A 26,967-nucleotide genomic window follows, 5' to 3' on the forward strand; every position below is an offset into this window, starting at 1 on the left:
AAGTAATGAAGGAAATATAAGAAAGGAATATTAGTCTTAAAAAAATGCACAGGAGTCAGGCGCAGGTGGCTCACACCTGTAATCCTACCTACTCAGGAGGCTGAGATCTGAGGATCATGGTTCAAAGCCAGCCCAGGCAAGAAAGTCTGTAAGACTCTTATCTCCAATAAACCAATAGAAAACCAGAAGTGGCGCTGTGGCTCAAGTGGTAGAGTGCTAGACTTGAACTGAAGAGCTGAGGGACAGTGCCCAGGCCCAGAGTTCAAGCCCCATGACTAACACCCCCCCCCCAAAAAAAAAGCACAGGAAACAAGTATAGCTCAGTGATAGAGGACTCACCCAGCACGTGCTACGTCTTGAGTTCAATCATCAGAATCCCCAAATAAACAACCAACAGAAATTAGATATATGATGCTAACTTAATGGTTTTGAAGCATGAGCTATGACAAGGCTTTCCACTGGAGAAAGGAGACAGTGTTTCTAGGTGTCACAGGATCCTGGTGACGGAGACACTGGGAGCACATCTGCACACAGCTCCCTGAGGACCTGTCACTGCTGGGGTAGACAGACATTCACACCATGCACACATCGCTGCTGGCAGGGACTATATCCTTGAGCATACAGACGGGAGGGGAGGGAGGAGTGTGATACTTAATTAGCACACCTGGTCCTCAGAACCCTCTGAAGGTGACAAATGTGATGCTCAGTAAGGTTTTGATTTCCCAGTGCCACGGTGAGAGATGGAAAGCAAACAGGAAAATAAGTAGCCTTAAGTTTTGTTGCTGTTTTTCTCCTTCACTAGTTATACTAAGAAGCAAAAATTCCCTGAATCAAAAAATATTTGAAAGAGGCTGTATTTTAGGAATAGAAAAGTTAAAACCAGTAGTCTTGAAGATGGTATCTAGGAAGAGAAAAGCACAGATATACACTCTACTAAATAACCAAGCTGCCATCTTAGTGTTTGAAAGGTGAAATCGTGACTGCAGAGGGAGCCACATCTTTACGTGTAAGTATAGCTTACAGCTGACTGAAATGAGATCAGTATTTACAAGGGTGCTGCTATAGTTTGCTTTGAAAGTGGCAAAAATTTACCACTTTTCTCTTTAGAAATCAGCTTAAAATGTCATTTTTTCAAAGGACAGAAAAGCCAGTAATTAATAAAGACAAGTGTTCAGATTTATTTGGAAATTCACAGTTTCTAATGGCACTACAGCTCTGTAGTTACACATTGGAAGTCTCCCCCCAACACACAGATGGTGTCTCTTCCCCCTCTCCCTCTGTTTGTATCTGGACCTCTTTTCAAGGGCCTTCTATATAATCAGGCCCTTTTGCTCTGAATGGCTAACTGTGCAGACTGGAAAGAAAAAAAAAATTAATCTTCTAAAACATACTGTTCCCCTAAAGCAGCAACTTCACACAAACAAAAAAAAGGCTTTAAATAAGTCACATTACAAACAATACCTTGAGAATGGTATTAGACAAGTTAAAAAAAGTTATTACTAAAAGTGCTCAATAAGTTATAACTTAAATCTCACATCACAAAATGTTCAATTCTCTCTCTTTCACAAAGAAACATTTTTCACTCACTGCACAATCACACATCAAGAAATCATTTTGCTCAAACATAGTCATTATCCACTATTTTTTAAAGGAAAAAACGCAAAGACAGACAGACATACTGACAGCACACACGTGTATCTCTGCACACTGTAGCCAATACAAAGCAAACATCAAGGAATAATAACGCCTTTGGACTGCCAAATAGATGAGGCTTGACAAACTCGCCACTGGTCTGTGCATCTGCACACAGGCAGTGATTCTGTCATGAGACCTGGTCTCACATTGATATAAAGGTTTAGGGACTATTTACTGTAAATGTTTACACTGTAATGCAGTTAAAGAAAACTTTGCAAATGTTTAAACTGTGTGTTTGCAAATACCAGTCATTGGCAAGAAAAGATCTTCTTGTTTTCCCCCCTCATTGTTAGTAACTAAGAAAAAAGCAATGCAGTCCAAATAAAGTTATGTGAAAATAAAATTAAGAACCTCATCATTTACCTAATAGAATGGACTTTAGGAAGTTCCAGCTAGTGTTTCTCTTCAGCGAGTTTGCTAAGCAAAGATCTAGTTGGCAAGCCTTTAGGATTTACACTGTCTGACCCACACTACTGAGTGAGCTCCAGGCACAGACCATCTTAAAGCCTTGTAGTGTTTGCAGCTTCAAAACCCTAACAAAGTTACAAAAGAAATCAAATGACAGAAAGGTTCCCCCTCCTCCTCTTCCAGTGGCATTATAAATAGACAAAAGGCACATAAATATGGGAAGGTGCAAGAAACAGGAACAAAGCTAAAGGAAGAGGTTTAGGCTTTCATTCCTATCCCACCCAAGGAACTGCGGTCCCAAATTATTTCTGTCCCAGTAATTAATCTGTGAAAAAAAATCTTTATAAAATGTCTATCATTATCCTTGTAGGAAGTGATCAGCCTTGTAAAACTGTAGCTCATTAACCAAGATTGACATGATCATGTCTACTTTTTAAAAAGGCAGAAATCATAATTTCTGAATACTTTTCCCAATAGTTTCTCCCTCCCCCAAACCCTTCAAATACCACAGAGTGTTCTTCAAAGAACAACGACGAAATGTTGCCAGTATGAAAAGTTCAATTACTTTTAGATATGTCCCGAGACTGCGGTAACACCAAATGTTCCCACGGTGATCTCTTTGTTTCCTTTGATTATGTCATGCAGGCTTGGCAATGATCCTGACTTAGTCTGTATTAGAGTTTTTATCAATTTTCCTTGGTCTTGGACTTTAGACCGCCTTCGTTTTAAAGCCCTCTTCTCAGTCTTTGTCTTTTGGGACTGTCCGTTGCACAAACTTGTACAAGCTGAAATGCCACAAAAATAGGACTCCTCTGACTGTGATGAAGTTTCTGAGCTTCCCTCAGACGGAGGGCCCTTGTAAGAAGAATGGTAAACTTCTCCTATGTTAGAAAAATCTCTCTGGTTCGTAAAAGGTTTTCTTCCTTTTATGTCTCCATTGGCTATTGGGTGCAATGGATCTGCAGGCTTAATGGTCTCAATTTTTTCAGTTTTATACTTGCAGCGTTTCTTCTTTAATATAAACAAAAGAAAGGATAGAGTTAGACCTCCACATGACCTTATTAAACAGCTGTGAGAGCTGAGCTAAGGCCAGCAAAGTGCCAACATCTGGGGAAGTAAAGTAGTGTTATATACACGGACACACAGGCACAGTGGAAGTTATTACCTACCCATTTGGGAAATTCTACTCAAGCTAAACTCTTAATTGATTACCTGCCACCTATGAATACACAGTTAGAATGGCAGCCAACATCTGAATAGCTGTTACGTAGGTACCTAGTGTTACACTGGTTACATTACACACATCTTAAGTGTTTTTAATCCTGAAAGGTCTGTCCTTGATTCCCAAATGAAAAACCAACCTTCTGTTATTTGACTCCTTACCCAACTTACACAGTAGAAAATGTCCAAGGTGAGAGTGAGTCTTAGTTCTACGTCATAGAGAGAACACCACTAAAGGCAGGCGAACACCCTAAGTACATACTGAACCTTGCACCCTAAACTGGGTCATTTAAGGGAGACACAAACGAAGTGTGTTTCCGTTTCCTCATTTAAAAAGTGGAGCCTTGCCACCTGCTGGCTGCTGCGAGGGGTGCAGTCAGGATGCAAGCAAGCACTGTGCCTGACAAGCACATTACGACTCTCGCCCAGGGAAGCCGTTGAAAGGATGTATAGGAAGGTCTCATATCCTTTAAAACTAAGATCACAAAAAATGGGCTACAGTGAACTGTGGGTCAGTTTGCTGTCCTCTGTAAGCATTACCTGCAACATTACCACCACTGGAAATGAACAGTAGGACTCCCTAAAAGTGTTACACTTTTCAATCTACCATAAACAAGAGACTCTTACCTTTTTTTCTGGTGAGAACTTAAGGGGTTCTACGATGTACAAGTCATTTGGATCTACTATAAGAAAAAAAAGGTTTAAAGTGAAAAGCAGATTATGGTATGATTTTAAAAATACTAGGAAAGATCACCTTATAGTGATTAGTCCATTAATAGATATAGAACTAATAAATTGATATTGTATATAACCTGTGCATTTATTTATAATATAAATATAGATACTGGTAATATAAATAACCATATATTTATTCATTTTAAACTAGTAAGCTGGCAGAGGTAGTACTACTCTTTTTTTTGTTTTGTTTTGGTCAGTCCTGGGACTTGAACTCAGAGCCTGGGCACTGTCCCTGAACTTCCTGTTTTCAAGGCTAGTGCTCTACCACTTGAGCTACAGAGCTACTACTGGCTTGTTCTGTGTATGTGGTACTGAGGAATCGAACCCAGGGCTTCATGCATGCTAGGCAAGCACTCTACCACTGAGCCACGTTCCCAGCCCCACAGTACTGCTCTTATTCTGAATTTGATCCAAGTTATTTGAAGACTGATTGTCAAACTTGAAAGTGAATAGTCTTCATGTCTATTTAAATACATAAACACTATATAGCTGTTATGACTTTAACAAACGGTTATCAACCTAAGAAGGATCCTTCTCTGAGCTCAGCCTTATCCTCTTATCTGATGAGAAAAATGACACACTCAATAACCAAACCTAGAGATAATTTAAGTATTTCTCTAAAAGACTAAATTCCACACAATGTAATACAGGTGGTTAAAGTATGCAACAAGCCAGATCCAGGAACACACATAGAAAGAGATCTGGTAATTTTTTTCTAATTGTTTACTATGACTAAAATTACAAACTCTGAAATCTAAAAACTGTTTGAACATGCAGTACATATATGACCAAGCAATAATAAATACTTCTAGCATGTAGAATAAATTAGAACTGTATCTATAGTTATAGCTCCGTCTAAAATTTCATTACTCACATTTAATATTCCTAACCTCATTCTCCTATAACAAGATAAACATACGTATAAATGTAGGACTATAGGTGGAGGAGGAGGAGGAAAGAATAGATTGTGACTGTATTGTAGAAGGTTCAGAAATCAGATCTTGAGGCTCACTCAAGTAGCTGTACTAAGATATACCCTCTGCACCTCACAATAATGTGGAAACTCAAAGCACTCCATCTTCTTAGGTAAAGAATGAACTTGCATTTCAAATTACCAACAGCTAGTGCCTAACAAGATTCGAATGTAAAGTGTTACATGACTATACAACAAATACAAATTCCCTCTGAAAGAGGAACCTACAATCTGCCAAGATAAACCAGTAAGACATCCTGACAAAAATACAGGAGTACTCTGCTGTGTAGACACAAAGAATATCAACTATACATATAAGATTTTCATTCATTATTAATGTTAATAAGTATGTGTGATACTGTAAGAGTAAATATCCCTACAAAAATTATTTTTCAAAGTGAAAATACCAAAGATAGCCAGCACAACACACTAAGTATCCATAGTATGACAATTATATGAACAGATTCAGTAAGAATCAATATTAGGATTATCAGAGACTGTAATGACAATTATGCTTACTATGTTTAAATAAAATACAAGTGTATACAAATGTAGTAACTAAAATTCAAGGGAGAACTCACACAGTACAGTTCCTGGGAAAGGTAAAATCAAATTCAATACAATGAACACCAAGAAATGGGTACTTGAAATTGGTAAGGTTGGGTCAAGGGGAGAAGGTAAACGAAGAAGGGGCAGAATGCATTCAAAAATTCAATGTATATCCTACAAAATTAAGAAAAGTGAGAAAGGGGGTGAGTTGGAAGGAACAGATGACAACAGTTGAGGAGTGACATTAATCAAGATGCACTGTATTCATACATTGCTTTGTTGAATCAATTCCTTGGTATAACTACTTAAATTTTAAAAGGCTTGAGAACATCCACAAAAAATTTTTAAAAGACAGATTTTTTTTTAAATAACAAAATACAGAATAACTCTGCGAAGGCTCTCTGCCACTTAACCCAGCTCCCAGCCTCCAAGAGCGAATATAACAAACTAGATACAGCTCAGACTATGTGGCCTGAAAGACAGATTAAATAAAATAGTAATCCAAAATACAGCATGAAGAGGCAAAGATTTGGCAGGTTTATAAAATGAAGAGATGGGCTAATAAATTCTGTTAAATTTGAGGATTTAAACCAGAATAGGGCACTAGTAATAACTGAGGTCCTGATAAAAAGGTAACCACACCACAGATCAAAGACCCTAACAAACTTCAAAGGACAGTAACAGTTCACTTCAGAGATTTAAGTGAGAGCTCTTAGGAGGACTTTTTTCAGGTGAAAACAAGACAGAAAAGCACCTGTGTTGCTCACTGTCTGTCCTGGAATACAGGCTATCCAGAACACCATAACTTCTTCAGAGTAGACTACGGACCTTCTTCCTACCTCCACTTCACCATAGCACTCTATACTGGCAATCATACTGTTACGTCTGGATCTTAAATGTCCAGCATAAGCTCAGTGCTGGAGGGTGGATCCATAGCATTCTATACTGGCAATGATACTGTTAAGTCTGGATCTTAAATGTCCAGCATACGCTCAGTGCTGAAGGTTGGATCCATAACATTCTATACTGGCAATCATACTGTTAAGTCTGGATCTTAAATGTCCAGCATAAGCTCAGTGCAGAAGGGTGGATCCATAACATTCTATACTGGCAATCATACTGTTAAGCCTGGATCTTCAATGTCCAGCATAAGCTCAGTGCTGAAGGGTGGATCCGAAGACGGCAGCACCGTTTGGAGGTGGGCAAGCACAGCAGGTGGGGCTCGCTGGGAGGAGAAGGAGGTCACTGAAGGCACACTCTTGAATGGGAAGTTGAATTTTGGCTCCTTTCTGTTTCTGCTCCCTGTCTGCCATGTGCTGAGCAGTTTTCCTCTACTATGTTTCCCTCAGCAGCAGGGCCTGTCTCACCACGGACCCCCAAAACGAAGCATTAAAACTGCTAAAGCCATGAAGTCTAACTAAATCTTTTTTCAGCATCAATGACAGGTGGATTAAAGATTGAAAACAAAAGAGAAGAAGTAAACATTTAGAAAAAAATACAAGAGTATTATCCACAGGTAAGGAGTAAAAAATTCTAAACAAGAGAAAAACATTTCCATAATAAAAGAAAAATTCATCAAACTGATTATATAAAAGTTGAAGACTATTCTGTCTCACTTAGAGAGTAAAAAAAAGTGAAATAAGATACCTATAACATATTTAAATGACCAACAGATATTAAGTCAAAAAAACAAGAAAAAATAACCCTATAAAAGAAGAAACAATAATTTTAAAAGGTCAGGAAAACCAAATGAGGCCTACGTAGTAGATATGGGATACGGCTCCATAGGAGAACATCTAACTGCCTCCGGACTTGGGTCTGACTTCAGCACAAACAATAAAAGGTTTAAGTAAAAATACTCAACCTCTTCAGTAATTAGGACAGTACAGGACAAATTGTAACTGCAATGGAATTAACAATTGCAAGTGTTAGCAAGAAGACAGAACAATGAAAACTCTCACAGTACTGATGGAAACATCAACTACAATATACAACAGGTCCACAAGTACACAACCTAGCACTGTTACAGCCCCAGGTAACATTCCCAAGAAAAATCACACATCTGTGTTCTAGTATACAAACAGCAGCCTTCATTCCAATAGCCTAAACCAGTGGTAGAATAAATACACTGTGATTTAATCAGTTACTGTAAGTGTTTGAAGACATAATATTAAAAATGAATGCAATCATGTAAACAGATTACAAGTATAATGTGGCATAAATGAGACAAATAGAGTGCATATGGTTTAATTCCATTTACCAAAACCTCAAAGACAGGCAAAGATCAAGTTATATAGCTGAGGAATCTAAATATTGATGGTATAGCATTATTGAGAAAAATCAAGAAAATGATTATTTCAAAGAGTCAACATAAACAGTACCTCTGGGAGAGGAATAACACTGGTAAGTGAAATTTCCTGACGGTTGCTAATTTTTACTTAGTAATTGTTTGATATGCTAAATATTTGTATAAGAAAAAATATACAGAAAATTTACCTGACTCTCAACTTGACGATGATTTCTTGGAAGTGTAGATAACAAAGGCAAAACTTGCTAGCAAATGGGGCTGCGTCAATATTAAAAACATATATTTGGGTGCTAGAGCTCACATCTGTAATCCTAGCTACTCAGGAGGCTGATATATAATGTGTGTGTGTGAGAGAGAGAGAGTGTGTGTGAATGTGTGTGTGTCTGCTGTCTTGTCTGTTCTGGGGCTAGGCAAGCACTCTAGCACTAAGCCACATTCCCAAGCCAGGAGGCTGAGATCTGAGGATCTTGGTTCAAAGCCAGCCAGTCCATGACACTCTCATCTCCAATTATTCACCAAAAAGCCCAAAGGAGAACTCTGATTCAGGCGGAAGAGTACCAGCCTTGAGTAAAAAAACTAAGGCACAACACCCAAGCATTGAGTTCAAGCCCTAGTATCAGCACCAAAAAAAGCAAAAACAAAAAATTTTCTGTAGCCAAAGAACAAATGAAAAAGAAAAGTAATAGAGCATTAGAGATGATAATACTTGTAAACCATGTATCTACTAACTTATATATATCTGTAATACTTGTAAATCATGTAGCTACTAACATATAAATATCTGTAATAAAAAATAAGAGTGCTGGTGTCTTACACTTATAATCCTAGCTACTCAGGAGGCTGGGATCTGAGGATTGCAGTTCAAAGCCAGCATAGGCAGGAAAGTCCATGAAACTCTAAATCACCAGAAAACACAGTGGCACTGTGGCTCAAGTGGCAGAATGCTAGTCCTGAGCTGAGGGACAGCATCCAGGCCCAGAGTTCAAGACCCATGACCGGCCAAAAAAATAAAATAAAAAAAAATAAAAAATTCATAAAGGACTTGAATACACATTTAAAAAATAATGTATGAATGCCAACAATCATACTGAAAAGACCTACTTGACCATCACTAATCAAGAGAAATGTAAATCAAAGGCAAAATAAGATATCACACATCCATTAGGAGGGGTACTATTTAAAAAGAAAAGGAAAAACAGAAAATGTAAGTACTCATGATGATGTGTTAAAACTCGTTATGCTGATGGTAGGACTGTAAAGTGGCATATGGAGGTTTCTCAAAAACAGATAAAACCAGATAGGATCTCCCACTTCTGGCTTTATATCCTGTAAGCAGGGACCTCTTCAAAGCACTACTCACAATAGCCAAGAGGGAAAGTGATTTAAATGTCCATCCAAAGATGAATGGTAAGGAAATGTATGCGGTGCATACATACAACCAAATATTTAAACAAAAGAAGTCCAACCACATGTTATAGCATAGCTATACCTGAAGGACAAGTTACATGAAGTAAGCCAATCACAGACAAATTCTCTACACACATGGGGTATCTAAAGTAGTCAAATTCACAGAAACAGAAAATACAATAGAAGTTACAAGAGGTTAAATGACACAAAAAGTTCTTATTTAACAGACATACGGTTTCAGGTTTGCAAGATGAACATATTACAGAGATTCATTCTTGCAGAGACCATATTTATTTAATACTGAGAACTTACTTAGCATTACTGAACTGCACACTTAAAAGCGATTAAGAGAGTAACAACTTTTTAGACTACAATTAACTGGCCTGGGTCCTTCTAACAGAGCCTAGACGTAAAAATTAGTACAAAACAGGCAAAATCAACTAGACTGTGATAAATGCTACAAGGTGTTTAAACATATGAAGAAACGAATGGCTGAATCATAATTAAAATCAAATCTCTCACTATAAAGATAAGCTATGATGACACCATTGTTTAAAACAGAAGTAAATTCTATTATTAGGAGCAAAGGCCTTAAAGAGTTATAAGAGAAATAATAGCCATAATTTCACCAACTAGAAATGAAAAAAGGAAAAAAAACATAATATCAACGTATTTCTAAACTTCAAGAATGTAGCTCAAATTAGCAATTCATATACTTCCAACACAATGGCTGTAAGACCTGAAATAGTAAATGTTTACTAGGATGTGGAACAAATAAGACAGCTAAGGGGAGGGCCAATTCATCTAGTGTTCTGGAAAACTACAAGGCTGAACACACCCACACCCTGTGACCCAAGTACTGCTTGATTTCTGGGAGAATATTCAACAGAAATGCGTAAGTATGTTGTTCTCAAAGTTATGTGACCACAATGAAAATAGTCCAAATGTAATCATGAATAAAATGCGGTATGTTTGTATAATGAAATACTGTAAGAAATCAGAACAAACAACTATATTCAAAAGGGCACAGAAATCTTACAGTAGTTACAAATCAAAATACTGACTGTACTAGGAGGGGATGGGCAATAATTAAAAGACTAGAAGTTTTCAAAGTTGGATAATGTTCTATTTAATCTGGATGTATGTAGAGGCCCGTTGAGTTTTAAAGATTTATTTACCTTTACATTTATAATTATACTTTCTTATATATAAAGTACCTCAATGGAAAATTTCACTTATAAAGATGCAACAACCACAAGGAAAACAGAGGAACAAAACAGCGGAAAGGGGGAAGAGATTTACTACCCTACGTAAATAAACATATATGTAATAAAATGAATCTGAAAGCTTTGATTATAATAAATGAGTGAAGCTCAGGAAAGATTATCTGAATGATTTAATCAACTGACACATGCTGCTTTGTTATATTGTTCTAAAATGGAGCACAGCCAGTGATTATTAAGAAAGCAATCCTAACTGAAACAGGATTAATTGATTATTCTAATATTACTATTAAGATAAATTTCTAAGTTTCTTAATAAGCATTAATTACAAAAGCACTGAAATTTCAAAGGCGTTGAAATAGGAAAATAGCAACCCAGTATATATCTATCCACTTTAAATGTAAGTATTTATTGACTGCTGGACAATGGAACCCAATTATAGACTCTGGGTTATAAAAGAGGTAAGATTTTTGTCTAGAAAGTGCCTCACAGTCCTAAACTAGAGACAAAAAAGGTCCTACCTGTAGAGGAAGAGGAGGCAGAAAAGCACAGGATGCTATGGGAGCACATTCAGGTTTTCCATATCTGCTGAACTTTGTCAACCATCCCTTTCTAAAAAGAAATACTTCTAAACAGGAGCATGTGCAAACAAAACTACCCATTGCTATTTAAATAAACTAGGTCCCCCTCCCCAACCTTTGGGTTTTTAAAGGAACAAGAGATTTAAAATGTGGAAATGATAAAGTGGCTTTGACATAGCATAAACACAAAGGTTACTTGCATTCATTTTTTTGTTGCAGAAGGTCACATACACAACACTGCCATTAAACATATGCCAGAAGTAAGCTAGTTTCATGTATATATGGGTATACAGGTTATATTTACATAAAAATCTACCTTCTTTGCCAGTTAACTGTAGAGACTTGGATCTGATGAGTGGAAATGACGTTCTTCTTTTCAAATTCATATCATCATAGGAAGAAAAACACCTAATATATCAAGAAAAATCATTACTGGGCACAATAATTTTACTGCAAATAATTTAGTACGTGGTACTAAGTTTTTTTAGTACTACTGTTATTATAGGTATAGATACTATAGTAAAATGGCAATTCTCCTCCTTTGAATATACACATTTGTATAGTTTTCTCTATCAAAACATTTCAAGAATTTTCTATCAGTGTTTCTATTCTAAGTTCACACAGCCATCCAGGTACAGAACAATCTCACTAGTCTAATGATGAATTTTGGTTTCAAAATTATGGGAAAATATGGCTAGGAAAAGTAGTTACTTCAGTGACCCTTTGCTCCAAAATTCACAAAAAATGTAAAAAGCACAGTGAAAGAAAGGAAAAATTGTGAAACAAAATGCAAATATTACCTTTTAGGACTTGGATATTGATTACTTTTAGGAAGTTTTGAAATGTAATCGCCATCAAATTGAGAATTGCTTCTGCAACGCTGCATACAAAGCATCAGTCCCAAGACAACACAGAGAACCAAAGATATGACAAGATAGCTCTGTCGATCTGAAACCTGAGATCAGAAGATAGTTCAGTAATCAGTTTAGAGTAGTCATAGTAATGAATCATGTTAGGAAACATACAGTGGGACCTAAAATTCAAAGAACAAATTGTTTTTATTGTCCTTCAATAGGCAATTGTCTACAGTGAAACAGGCAGACAATTCTCAACATGTTAAGCATTAATAAGATGATCCACATCATTTCTTTAATGTTTCAATAACTTTCAATGCTCAGAATAAAATTCAAACTCTAAATTGTGTACATGGGTCCAGGACTACTGGCCTTTGCCAGTCTTGAACCCATTTCACTTTGCTACAGCTATACCAGCTTCCTTTCTGCCCTCAAACTTAACACACGATTTCTAATCTTTTTTTCGGGGGGGGGGGGGGTCCGGTCCTGGGGCCTGAATTCTGGGCCTGGGCGCTGTCCCTCAGCTCTTCAGCTCAAGGCTAGTGCTCTACCACTTGAACCACAGCATTACTTCTGGCTTTTTGCTTTTTGCTTATGTGGTGCTGAGTAATCAAACCCAGGGCCTCATGCATGCAAGGCAAGGGCTCTACCACTGAGCCACCTTCCCAGCCCCACTGTTTCTAATCTTGAGCCTAATTCTGCTAGTTACATGTTTGTTCTCCTACAGGAATTGTGCACCTATACTAGGTACCCTTGAGTACTCAGTTCCACGGTCACTTCCTCCCATAGTTCTTCCAAGATCACTAGATACAATGGTATCTCTTCCTACTTCTACTGACCTACACACCTACATTTCATTCTCTTCACGGCACAAACTATGAGAGCAATTATCATCTCTTTATGCACTCATTACACATTGTCTATGTGGATTCCACCCTTCCTCTACAACATAACCCTGTGATCATGGCCTGGGACTGCTGAGTATAATATGCATCAATGGATGACAGCTCACGCCCCACAGTGTGTAACACTGGCTGCTGAGTATACACTTCGAAATCTCTGAAAATTGTGCCTTGCAGATAAGCAATTTTATAAGCCTTCTAAGTGAAAAACTGAAATATGTGAAACATTTTCTAAAAGGACTGTCAGAAGAGCCATTATGTAAGTATTACTGGAAAGCATTAATTATGAAAGTCAGGTTTATAGAAGATTTTATTTACAAAACTTTAAAGCATTACATTTTGCTGTTTTTGAAAAAGTGCTCTATAAATGACTTTGTATGATTAGTCCATATTTACAGGCCTGTGTTTATGACTGCTTTCACAGGTGCACTGTGTCTTACAATAGAGCAGCAGTAACAATTACCTCTCGTTTTAATTCTGCTACAGCTGTCGATAAGTTTGAAACAAGCTGTGTCATGTTGGTCAACTGTGCCTGTAGTAACTGGATAGCTTCAGTTTGCCTCTGGTCCTGTTGTGAGAAAAGATTAAGTATTATTACTTACCTTTGTGCTCCATCTATACATTTTAAATTTAAGTAAGTAATCTGAAAAAACACCAAGTCCTTACAAAATAGATACTATTAATTTTCACCAGAAAAATTAAAAACACAAAACACTTTAAAGAATTTGAGCCGGGCGCTGGTGGCTCACGCCTGTAATCCTAGCTACTCAGGAGGCTGAGATCTGAGGATCGCGGTTCAAAGCCAGCCCGGGCAGGAAAGACCTGAGGATCACGGTTCAAAGCCAGCCAGGGCAGGAAAGACCGTGAGACTCCTATCTCCAATAAACGACCAGAAAACCGGAAGTAGTGCTGTAGCTCAAGTGGTAGAGCGCTCGCCTTAAGCTGAAGAGCTGAGGGACAGCGCTCAGGCCCAGAGTTCAAGCCCCATGACCGACAAAAAAAAAAAAAAAAAAAAAAAAAGAATTTGGATTTGTGGCCAATTTTTCCCCTCAAAAACATTTTTAATCACGCATTTCTTTAATATATATTATGTAAAAGCCTGTAGATTAGTTCCATTTGTGTGAACTAGTATATAACTAGTAATACACAAAAATTGCCTGTCTATTGAATGTGTTCCTATAGCAAAGCGTAGACTTGTTGAAAGATTTTTAAAGAATGTTTCTGGATACAAAGTGGAAGCAATACCAAGATTTAAAATTTTCTCTTTCACAGTAAAAATTAACAACAGATCTTAGGGCGTAGCACAAATACCTAAAGTCATCTAACTAATGCTAAACTGTTACTAATGAAAGAAATTCAACAAAATTAAATCTACTTGTTATAGATTTAATAGATTATGTTGTTTGGAATTTGTATAATGAACAAACACATGTTTATTTAGAATACAAATATCATGCATATTTTAAGCAATTACATATCAGACTTAGTTATGAAACAATATTAGGTAGAAAACCAACATGTTAATTTTAAAATCCATTTAGGAATGAATAACAAAACAAACAAAAAACACTCTTGGAACAGCAAAGTTAACAGTACTTGACCTCAGTTACCATTAGTACAGCAATCAACACTGGGTGTAAGAATGTAGACAGATGAACTAATCAAAAGAATAAATAAGGACTGGGAAGGTGGCTCAGTGGTAGAGCGCTTGCCTTGCATGCATGAGGCCCTGGGTTCAATTCCTCAGCACCACATAAGCAGAAGAAAAAAAAAGCCGGAAGTGGCGCTGTGGCTCAAGTGGTAGAGTGCTAACCTTGAGCTGAAGAGCTGAGGGACAACGCCCAGGCCCAGAGTTCAGGCCCCAGGACCGGACCCCCCCCTCCCCCAAAAAAGAATAAATAAGAAGCCTGAAACAGACTCATATATGTACAATGAACTTTTTTTTAATGCAATGAAAATTCAGTGAGAGGTTTCTTTTCAAGAAATGACACTAGAACAAATGACCTTCATGTGACCTCCCCTTCACAGGCCCCAGGACATATAAATATACATTCATAAACTGTTCTATTAAATGGCAACTATGTAGAGATAATTTAAAAAAAAAACCCTTAAACACAGAAATACCATATGGTCCAACAATTTTAACTACTGGGTATTTACAGACAGCCAAAGGACATGAAACCATTATACCAAAAAGATACTACTAATCCCATGTTTATTGTAGTCCTATTCACAACCATTAAAATAAGCAATTAATGGCCATTCAATGATGAATGGATAAAGAAAATGTGGTATATTTAAAGAAAATGTGGTATATTTCCACAATGGAATCCTATTTAGCCATAAAAAAGAAAATCTTGTAGCAACATGGATGGAACTGGAGGTCATAATGTCAAGTTAAATAAACCAGACACAGATAAAAGACATAAATCATGTGTTCTCACTCACTATGGAAATGAGCAAGTCAGTCCTGTAGAAGAATGGGACGGTGATTACTAGTAGAGGCAGAGAAGTACACAGGGAGATCAAAGGAAGTTTAATGAGGGACAGCAAAAAACAGTAGAGGAATCACTTGGAGTCCTTCTTTAGCATAGTGGCAAACTGTTACAGTGTATATTCTAAATTACAAGAATGCTAAATTCATAGTCTATAACATGATTAAGGGTTGAAGAAAGATTATTACTGATTTAATTACTACATATATTGAAGAAGATACCCCATATAAAGATGTACAATACTATGTCTCAACAGGAAAAGAATAAATATAGGATAAAGAAACCAACCTGTTCCTCTGCTAATCGTGAGGTATTTTGAAGTTTTACTATTGTTTTATTGAAAGCTTTTTGCATTTCTTCCATTTGTTTTCGGTACCTACAGAGTAAGAATTAAATTAACTTTAATTATACATTCATTTAGTTCCAGAAATATCCTTCTGATATTGCTATATAAAAGTCAATCTTTCTTAAAATGACTCTATCCAGGCCCGTGCAAATAAAAGAACATATAGAGTTGGTCGTTGACGGATTAGCAACCTGAACACTCACTGAAATAATTTCTGTGGTTCCCAGGGGGTACATATCAGACTAAGGAAAGGCAAGATAAGGAATGAAGTAGCTAGATGGGCAAGCACACATGTACATAATTCACTGAAAAATTATATATATAAACTTGGAAATCCCCCGTGGAACATAATGACTATCTTACTGACATTCATGCATCAGTAGCATTTTAGTTTAAGAGAATAAGAAATGGTGGTGTTTTAAAAACTCTGGATGTTTAGTGCCTTGGTGTGTGCAAATGGTTTCAAAAGCCCTGACAGAAACTGGACACTTACAGGAACTAAAAAACAAAACAAAACAACAACAAAAAAAACCCAACAGCACATAGGTACCCAAGTTTCAAAGCAGGAAGACTGTCTGGAGTCCTAAAATTACTGTGTGCACCAAGCACTGCTTCTAGTACTTAGAATCACAGGACATCAATTACAATTAGAACTGAGAGTCTATGATCTCTATTAACAGAATACAATGTTACTTAATCATTTTGTTTAGTCTACTCTTGGTGGCCTTATCATGGCTCTTAAATGATTCCTGGGTTTAAATTCTACTACAAGTCTTAAGGTATCTATACTTTTCCCCATATATCCTGTGGAATCAAAGAGTATAAATGGCTAAAAACCAACTGAAAGAAAATGGAAAGACAGGTAGAATGGTACAATCTATGCTCCCAGTTACTTAAGTGGCTCAAGTGGAATATCGTTGAGCCCAGGCAGTCAAGACAAGTCTGAGCAACAATGTAAGGAAAAAAAAAAATTGAAAAAACAGAAAATTCATAGTTCAAGCTTGTTATCATACTAACAATAAAGGTACTGTGCGCCTTTAAGTACTAAGTACTTCTAAAACTTTTGTGAAAAATAAATTCATTAAGCAAATAAACAGCAATCAAGTAGCTTTCTTTCTCTAGCTTGAAAACTGCTTACTACTATTATGAGATAATTAACTCCTCTTTTTCTGTAGTCACAGATCTCCTAGTCCGTTGCTAAATTTAACAGGTGAAACAGGTTATACTAAGTCATAATAAAGCTTACCTTTGGCTAAGTTCCTCCAGATACCGACCACTAAGAGACATATTAACTTCTAAGGCTTTAATACGATTATTAAGTCTCATAAACACAGACTCCTTTTGGTTTGATCCATGTATAAGATTTCCATTAGCATATCCCAGATCTGTAGAATTTTGCAACTCAGCATAAAAATCTGTGGCTGTCCTCTGTAACCCTCTCAAAAGAGCATCTTCTGGAGACTGCTCTTCCTCTTTTGCTTCAGGTAATGATGAATCCACAGCAGAATTCAACATTTGCTTTGGGGTGTCGGCTACGTTTGTTCTGGCCTCCCGATCTTCACTCTGTGGTAGAGTGGCTGTGTTTGTCGATGGTACTATTGTTTCTGAAGGTTTCGCGATCATTTGCGTGGAGGTCATGTCTTCTTTTACAATATTATCTATTACCTCATTAACTTTATTTGTTTCAGCCGTAACAGACAGCTTCTCTAGTGTACTAAGACTCTCAGTCTTTTTTTCTGTCTCATCATCAACCACAATAGAACTCTCTTGGGGAATTACTTGAGATGGTGCAAGCCCCACTTCGTGTTTAACAGACTCAGATCCTTCTATTTTAGACAATGAATTCATTTCAGGAGTAACAGCTAAGAGAAGAGACTGAGAAAGAGTTTGAGGATGACTTGGTTCAAGTTCAATTGCATCCACAGTGTGATTCATCAGATCACCCTGATGCATACTATTTAAGTCACCACCACCAACAGGTTCAGCTTCCCTTTCCAAACTCTTACTGTCCAAGTCTGCACTGGGAGGCTGCACTACTGAAAGGTCTACAGATTCTGCAGGATGTAGTAATGGTGGTTGAACTGACAGAAAAGCATCTTTGCCTTTATTAACAGCAGTTCTGCTCCGTTGTCGATGAAGGGTAATTCTAACTGAACACCATTTATAAATGTATTCTGAAAAACTAGAAATGCAACAAATTGTGGTGAGTTCACTGCAAAGTATTTGTGACTCAGACTCAAACCAGGGTGAAGATTCATCCTCCTGTTCACCAGTTCCCAGGAGAGTCACTGTGGATGGACTTGTCTCCTCTTCTTCCTCTTGTACCAGCTGTACAATGGGACTCTCTTTTGGAGTATCTGGTATTGACGGCTCTGTGTCATGTACATGTGGTTCAGTGATTACGATCCTAGAAAAATACATGTCATAATTATAGATAACTTTAATTAGAAGTTTAAAGTTAAAATGTCTAGGATTAAAAGACTAGGATTACAGAAGAAATTCAAATATGTTAAGATCAATTTCTCCCTGTAAAACATTTTCCTTATAAAAGAAAAATCACTTAAAATTGGTAACACTCAATCTAATCGACACAATCTACCATGTTGACCATATCAAATTTGCTTTCTTTAATCTGTTTAAGCACTATTTGTATTTCCACTCCCTGACTGTGAGTGTACCTCTCTTCCCAAACACATTCACCAAATTTTTATAAGCTTCACAACTGTAACAGATTCTAGGTACTAGACTAAAATCCAGGATTCTTAATGCTTATGAATGCATTTTGTACTTGAATTGCTATCCTGAAAAGGCAGCTATAGCTCTCAAACATAATGTTTCTGTAGACAATGTGAGGGATTCCAACACAAATAAACACACAGGATTGTCAGCTTTAAGAAGAAATACATCCTTCTCAATGATCTCAGATAATTTTTTTTAAAAAGCCATATAACTATGTTAATCAAAATCCTGGCATATCATAAACTAATAGTACCAGTGTAACCATATCCCATCATTAGCTCCAGAGTGTACTTTAGAACATGGGGTAGACAGAGGCAGAATCAATGGGAACAGGATTATAAATTATAATACGTGTTTCCTTTCAAGATAAAGGTATTTTCTGAGTGAAGCCTTATAGTAGAAATGCTACCATCTGACAAATAAGGTAATATGACTATCAAAACTAATTATCTGCTGGGCGCTAGTGGCTCATGCCTGTAATCCTAGCTACCAAGGAGGCCAAGATCTGAGGATGGCAGTTCAAAGCCAGCCCAGGCAGGAAAGTCCATGAGACTCTTATCTCCTCCAATAAAACACCAGAAAACCGGAAGTGGCACTGTGGCTCAAGTGGTAGAGAGAGTGCTCGCCTTGAGCTGAAGAGCTGAGGGAACACACCCAGGCCCAGAGTTCAAGACCAACAACCAACCAAAAAAACAAAAACAAAACAAAACAAAAAAACTGTCTTCATAAACAAATTGGCCTGCTTTTAAAAATTAAAGAGAAAATGTCTCCAAATGAAAATTAATGTTACAATGGCAAAAGGAGGAAAAAGAATAAGTAATGGGCTGGGAAGGTGGCTCAGTGGTAGAGCGCTTGCCTTGCATGCCTGAGGCCCTGGGTTCAATTCCTCAGCACCACATAAGCAAAAAGAAAAAAGCCAGAAGTGGCGCTGTGGCTCAAGTGGTAGAGTGCTAACCTTGAGCTGAATTGCTGAGGGACAGCGCCCAGGCCCGGAGTTCAGGTCCCACAACCGTAGTACCCCCCCCCGCCAAAAGAGTAAGTAGTATCACAGCAAAATAAGAAAGTAAAATTAAATCATAATTAGGGAATACTTTTCTAGATAGAAAGGAATTTGTAGCCAAACAGATATTTATGTAATGACTATTGACATTTCAGATACAGTCCAGTGGCAAACTGCCTATCATCAACAAAATAAACGGTGATGGTAAAAAAAGGAACTATGTGTGAAGGGGAAGGAAAAAATTAAACTAGCCCTGGGGTAAATGTTAACTTATACGCCACTGTCTACATTTTAATCAGCGTGCACACATACATACACACACCCCAAACTTACTTAAAACTAAGATAGTAAATCAAATCAGCTTTTCCTATTAACTTTTAACAATAAATCTGTTGGGAATGCTTTCATTTTTATTTATGTTCATCAAAGGATTACACCATCATCAGGAAAAATATTTGAAACAAACACAAAGTAGTAAGTGAAAAATATGAAAGATAGCTAGTTAAAATTTTCTAACATGGAGAAAAGTTGCTTGCTCTATTAGGTTGCTAAGATTCTATCTTTCAACAAATATTTGTATTATGTGTGGATGTGTGTGTGCATATATATAATTAATTACTCTTACTTGATTTTGAAAAATAAGATATTCTATTATCTGAAGAAGCTGGCTACAAAATCAGGAATAGCAATTATATAATCCCACAGAAACAGAAACACCAAGAAACTCTCTATGCCCAATAGATTTCTTAGATCCTCCAAGAATCAGTTACATGTATGCTGTATTTTCTTTTTAATCACCTAATAAACATCTTCCATCACATTTTCAGGGTTAACAGAGAACACAAATATTTTACTATGCTTTTCAAAGCACAAAAATCTCATGATACTTAGGAATTACAGTTCAAAGCACATGTACTACAGTTATTATTATTTTATCTTCTTAAGCAGTTCCTAAAACTGTAATTACCTACAACAGTCCAATCTACAATTCTCAAATCATTATGAGCTCATTAGATAAACTAAAAATGTAATAAAAAAAATCATCGCTGGGGCTGGGAAGGTGGCTCAGTGGTAGAGCACTTGCCTTGCATGCCTAAGGCCCTGGGTTTGATTCCTCAGTACCATGTAAGCAAAAAGAAAAAAGTCAGAGGTAGTGCTGTGGCTCAAGTGGTTAAGCGCTAGCCTTGAGCTGAAGAGCTGAGGGACAGCGCCCAGGCCCAGAGTTCAGGCCCCACAACCTGATCCAAAAAAAAATCATCTCTGGAAGAAAACAACAAATAACCAGGGTACTTTATCAGTTACATAGACGCTCGCGTGTGTGCGTGCGTGCGTGCGTGAGTGCGTGCGTGCGTACGTGCCTGTGTGTGTGTGTCTCTCTGTCTGACCAAATGCCACCCCACAAAAGATCTGCACAAGTCAATTAAGAAAGAAAACACCTATGATAAGTTGACTGTGTAACAAAAACATAATGTAAGCACCACTGTTATAAATATTTCGGTATATTCACTGTGGCTTTCTAGAGATGTCACATATAAGTAATCTATATTTATAAAAGAACTTAAAAAAAGCAAACAGGCCTTCAAAATTCGTCCTCAAGTCTATATTGGCATAATTACTTCCAGGAAAAAAATAATTTAAATAAGGAAAAAAACTCAGTATTGTAAATGATGAAAGTAATATATAATATCAAAACCACAAATGTTTCATTTGGAATGAAGTGTGCTCCTAACACACCTGACACACATACTCACTCATGAGAAGCAACCCAGAGGTGTGTTAAGTGACTTCAGAATGTCAAGCTCCCTGTCAATCATCTTTTCACATATAAAACAGAGGTTCCTTTTTCTTGTTATAGGACAGCTACTCTCCATTGAAAAAGAACTCTAGTATCACATGTCACTTACTCAGGCGATGGAGCAGGAGCTGAAACAGGAGCTGACTCAGGCATTTTAGATGCAGTTGTGGCAGTGGCATTCTCAGATATACTTTTATTTCCTATTTTAAGAAAGATGCCATATTGAATTCAATTTTTAAAAGTTGTACCATGAAAATACTTTACTATCATAAAGAACTTTAGCTCCTGGGGAGAAGAAAAATCAAATCGGTATGCTACTAGAAAGAAGTGATCTTTTAGAAGAAATGATCTCACAGATTGCAACTACAAGTAATGCCTATTTCTTAATTTCTGAGATAATTAAATTATATAAGGATGACTACACATTTTATGTAATCTTACATGCCTACTAGACCTGAAAGAGTAAAGAATATCAGGAAATAAGAAGAGTCATTTTTATTAAGTTTGCATTTGGAACTTTTTTTTAAAAACAATAATTGTTTTCCTGCTAGTATCATTTTGCTGTTCCATAAATTAAAAATAGGGCTTTCTACATAGAGTAGCTATTTGGTACATAAAAAGAAAGCAATCTGAAGTGCTATTAGGGTATCAAAATCTCAGTAAGAGAATTATCAAAAAAATCAATCCATGAACTTTATGCACACTCTGTGCCCTTTCATACAAAAGAGCTTGTAAGATTCAAATAAACAGTGACTAATACAAAATCGTGAAGTTTTTCTGAATCTTTTCTCAATTTGTAAGTGAAAACTCAATTTTTTTGGTTTACTCCTTCCTTGCTTTTTTTAGCTAGAAGGAATCATGGAGTACTAGCTATTTTAAAAAAGCCATAAAATGATTAAGTACCTTCTGTTAAGTCTTCAGTTTTTGCTCCCAGTATATTAGCAGCAATATTCACCATATTTAGAATGGCATCTAAAACAAAATTCAATCAGAAAAAAATACAAATACACCTAAATATTCTCCTGTAATTATTATCAGTCAAAAAACCACTTAATGGGTTTTTTTTAAGTAATTACCTTTATTTACCTTATTATTTAAGTCCAATATAGGACAATATAGGACCAAAGGGTAAAGCATACATTTGAACTTATGTTCAGAAGGAAGTTAAATTTTTAATATAAATGTATTTTGTTGTACACATTTTACCAAACACTGCCCTTTCAATGTACTATTACAGAGAGGAAATATGACCAAAATTCATATCCCAAAACTCGTTTTTCTTCAGAAAGGTTCTACAGTTTAACTAAAACCAAAAATTGCTTAAAAAGCTAAAGTTGGGGTTTTTTTTGATTGACAGGTAAATATAAAATGGGAGATTATCCAAAGAAAATGAGAATAATTTTTATTATTTTCAACTACTAATACATAATAATCATTGGCAAGTCAAATTCCAAAGCAATATTACATAGAATCAAATTCTTGAATGACTTTTACAAACTCGTGGGCCAAGAAAATAAATGTTTTATGGATGATAAAGTATATCATTTCTTGTGTATTCTGGGTGGTGATGGAGATGGGATTGGGAAGATTAATTGTAAGTCATAGTCATAAAATAGTGTTGTAGTAGAACAATATGCTTATTTGGTAATTCTGCCCTCTCTTTTTCCAGAAAGAGTATCTGGATAATGGGTAAAAGTGGCAAAAACCTCCATATCCAGATGAACACATGTAGTTGTACATGAGGACCAAAAAAGAGTGGCACTCCATATAAAACTGGTGACCGATTGGTAATATGATGTAATTTCAGAGAAAATTAGCTTCTAAACCAATTAATCTTTGAAATTCCACTCTAACGTTCTTCAGAATTATGTGTTTCTTCTAGCCTCCCTTCTTGAAAGAGACTCAGAGTTTTCATCATACTTTCACAACGAAAACCAGAGGTATGGAAAGGAGAAAAAGATTGAAGGGAAGAAAATCTAACCAAAGATAAAAGTTGGAGGCAAACTAAACACTGTCAGGTGACCCTGACCTGTCAATATGTGCTGTGTGGAAGGAAATGTATTCTTTTAAAGGTGATGACTAGTAGATAGTTACATAACTTTGATCTCTCACAATTGTGCCCAATGATCTGAAACACAATAATACAGTGATACACTGCCATTAGAATAATAAAGGTCTGGTATTTGCCTCGTTTTAAAAACTTTTTTTGGCACTACTGGGGACTGGACTCAGAGCCTTCTGTTCAGCGGGCGGGGCTAATCTTGAGCTCTCACTGGGGAGTGGACGCAGGGCTAGCTATCACTTGAGCAGCACCTCCAATCCATAGCTGCCACTTTTAACTATCTTGCCCTTAAACATGGTATGCTGAATGGAGAAGTAGCTCCGGTTCCTACTTAGGCAAATAAGACATTTTTAGCATGAAATAAAAGAAATGGGGCTGGGAAGGTGGCTCAGTGGTAGAGCGCTTGCCTTGCATGCATGAGGCCCTGGGTTCAATTCCTCAGCACCACATAAGCAAAAAGAAAAAAGCCGGAAGTGGTGCTGTGGCTCAAGTAGTAGAGCGCTAGCCTTGAGCTGAAGAGCTGAGGGACAGCGCCCAGGCCCAGAGTTCAGGCCCCACGACCGGACCCCCTACCCGCCCCCCCCCCCCCAAAAAAAAAAAGAAAGAAAAGAAATGGAAATTCCTGTATCTTCACAGATATAAAGTCAGGAATGGAAACTAGTACTTCTCTAGAAATTAACCATCATGACACAATGAATAGTAGACTTATATTGCAACCAAAGAAGACTGCTTTACAAGTACCAAATTTCAGAATCAACAGTCTACATTTACTCTCTTATGCTTCAAAGACCTTATCTCAGATTTTAAATTTGAGGGCACCTGTTATAGAACTGAATACAAGAACACATGTTAATCGGTAAGAGCTGATTTGGGGAGTTACTACGAACATAACACAGTAGGAAGGCTGACAATGCTGCTGTGCACCATCATCTCATCTAAGAGGAGTGCTAGGCTGGGAAGTGACACAGCAAAATGTGGCACGTTTCTCTTATCAGCCCAGTAGCCTACGTAACCAGTTTCCACGTGCATGTTCGCACACACTGTTTATACTAACCTAGCCTTTTCGTTTTGTTTTATCTTCTGAGACAAAGCTGCATTGTAGATATTTAGGTGACCACTCTCAACTCTCAGTCAAATGTGTAACCGCTTGACACCATGTTAGCCACTTAAGGCTTCAAACAGTCACCAACTATGTTAATTTAATAACTTCTCTTGGAATAGTCAATTCCTCTGAGTTGGGTAAGTTAATCATCCCACATCACTCCTTTAGAAATAAAATACTGCTTTTTTGGGGGAGAGAGGGAGGACCAGTCGTGGGGCCTGAACTCTGGGCCTGGGCGCTGTCCCTCAGCTCTTCAGCCCAAGGCTAGCACTCTACCACTTGAGCCACCAACACCACTTCCAGCTTTTTTTCTTTTTGCTTATGTGGTGCTGAGGAATCAAACCCAGGGCCTCATGCATGGCAAGGCAAGTACTCTACCACTGAGCCACCTTCCCAGCCCCTAGAAATGAAATACTTCTATGGACAAAATTTCCATATAGTCATTTTGGGCTCTTATAACACAAAAACAAACTTGTCCACGGTGCTAAGGCTGAAGGGTTATACATATGCTACAACACAGCAAAAGAAACCAGTCAAAACACTGTTTCTTCTTATGTCTAGTTTTCTCTGAAGGATAACCACGTGCAGTTTCTTTCCTTTTAGAACCCATGTACACATAAGTATGTTCCAAGTATGTATGTATGTACACATACAATTTCATAAAATACCTGGACTTAAATGTGTATGTACACAGCTAACTTTAGCAGACAGGAAGATTTTAACAAACGAGGGAGAAGGCGGCTATGTGGGAGTATCACAGCAGACACTCATCTGGCAAAGGCACATGACAAAGCACAAAAAGAGCTGAGTGAATATGGTATAAAAGAATGTAAGCAAGAGAATCAGGTAGAACTGTTGCCAGATTAGCATGTACACAAGTTAAGAAGACTACTCTCTTAAAACAATGGTTTAGTAACTGTAACCCCTCTGTACAGTATCTTTACAATAAAAAATATACACAAAAAAGACAATACTTTATACTTTTTAAATCAATGATACAATATCAAGAATGTCTAAGTAGTATGTATGCTTTTTGATCATCAAGTCTCATCAGAAGCAATGCATTCTGAAAACATAAATTTCCTCTACTAACTACAGTACTAACTACAGATTGAACATCTCTAATCCAAAAATGTGAAATCCAAAATGCTCAAAAACCTGAAATTTTTTGAGTGCTAACCTCATTTCACAAGTAGAAAATTTCACCACGGTGACTAATACTCAAACCACAGGCCATTAAAAAAAACCTATAAAATTATCTTTGGGTTATAAGTATATTTTATTTTTGAAACAAGTGAACTGTGTTTACACTCAAGTCTCATCCTCAAGATATCTAATTATGTATATGCACAACAAAATACAAGTTGTGAAATATTTCTGGCTCCAAGTACTTCAAGTAAGGGGTACTAAACCTGTGCTCAACAGTAAGGAAAAATGATTTCTATTAGATTAAAATAATAAATTTTATTCTGAACATTAATAATAAAAGCTAGGTGTCATGGTGCCTACATGTGATTCCAATGCTTAGGAGGTGGAGGTAGAAGGTGTGTTTGAGGCTATCTGAGCTAAACAGAGAGTTTGGGGCTATCCTGGCATATATAAAGCAAGAATGTCTCAAACAAGAGTTAGGGATGTAGAACTTGGCTGCCAAGTGCTTGCCTAGCATTCACAAGGAAAAAAAAAAAATCAGGTTCTGAATAAGCCAATTTCAAGCTGATTTAGAAATGCCAAACCTGAATATTCTCATGACGGAGACTAGCTCTTTGACCCAATTATATTTTATTACTTGCTCCTTAAAATTATTCCTCTTTGGAAGCTGTGGCTAATGTTAGGCTTAAGAACGGTCTCAGACTCATCAGAGAAGACTATTAGGACACGAGTACAAGGAGAGTGTCAGGCCATGTCTGTACATCCTGAGACAGTAAAATCTGAAAACTCAGCTTATATTGCCTATTGTTCAGAAATCCCAAGAAATGGAAATCTTATTAAATCCCAGTTTCCACACTTCAGCTCAACTAATGTCCTCCCATTCAAACAGTCTTAGAATACAAATTCTTACCGCACCTGTAATACTGGTAGGTTAAGTGGAGACCAGTTTAAAAAGACCAGTTTACCAAGATACACACACATTAAAAGAGAAAGATCCAAAATGTATGATTGAACCAAGATTCTATGTAAATAATACAATTAAGGAAATTTCTTCACTGACACATGTTTAGGTTTTAGTGGCTTCCAGGACTTAATCCTGTTTCAAGAAGAAAAGTTAGACCTACAATATCAAAAGGGTTTTTCCCTTTATCTGACACTATGGTAAGATACTAATTTCCTTTGTTAGGTGCTCTCTCCTTTCTGATAACCACCAGAAGCCAGAGATCTTTTAGTGTGGGGTTATTTTCTAACTCCATAAAAATGGTGATTTGTCAGAGGAGTTTGGGAGCATTAAGCTACATAAGTAGCAGAATAGTGACTATCATGTAACAAATAGAAAACAAATCTATGGATTTAGAAAAATATCCAGACTTATGTCGTCCACTCCTAAATAAACCACGTAACATGGTAGTAAATACAC

At 37.0% G+C, this 26,967-nt stretch overlaps 1 protein-coding gene across 7 annotated transcripts in view; it reads right to left on the reverse strand.

Annotated features, from left to right (window-relative positions):
• Positions 1-1,154: 1,154 nt before the first annotated feature.
• Positions 1,155-26,967, reverse strand: part of LOC138819708 (SUN domain-containing ossification factor) — a 66,132-nt gene continuing 40,319 nt past the window's right edge. For 4 of the 7 annotated variants that reach the window (XM_070011236.1, XM_070011233.1, XM_070011235.1 and 1 more), the window contains 9 exons: positions 22,138-22,206; positions 21,344-21,434; positions 16,947-18,107; positions 15,643-15,730; positions 13,323-13,427; positions 11,904-12,058; positions 11,420-11,511; positions 3,952-4,007; positions 1,155-3,114 (listed from right to left, as the gene is read on the reverse strand). In XM_070011236.1, the coding sequence (XP_069867337.1) occupies positions 2,671-3,114; positions 3,952-4,007; positions 11,420-11,511; positions 11,904-12,058; positions 13,323-13,427; positions 15,643-15,730; positions 16,947-18,107; positions 21,344-21,434; positions 22,138-22,206 (2,261 nt within the window). In that variant the 3' untranslated portion in view covers positions 1,155-2,670. Of the gene's footprint in view, positions 3,115-3,951; positions 4,008-11,043; positions 11,135-11,419; positions 11,512-11,903; positions 12,059-13,322; positions 13,428-15,642; positions 15,731-16,946; positions 18,108-21,343; positions 21,435-22,137; positions 22,207-26,967 lie in introns of all 7 variants that reach the window. The other 3 variants (XM_070011234.1, XM_070011232.1, XR_011369582.1) reach the window with 2 other exon arrangements.

This window comes from Dipodomys merriami, unplaced genomic scaffold (assembly GCF_024711535.1).
Source record: "Dipodomys merriami isolate MVZ:Mamm:240054 unplaced genomic scaffold, mDipMer1.0.p SCAF_81, whole genome shotgun sequence".
NCBI classification, from domain to species: domain Eukaryota; kingdom Metazoa; phylum Chordata; class Mammalia; order Rodentia; family Heteromyidae; genus Dipodomys; species Dipodomys merriami.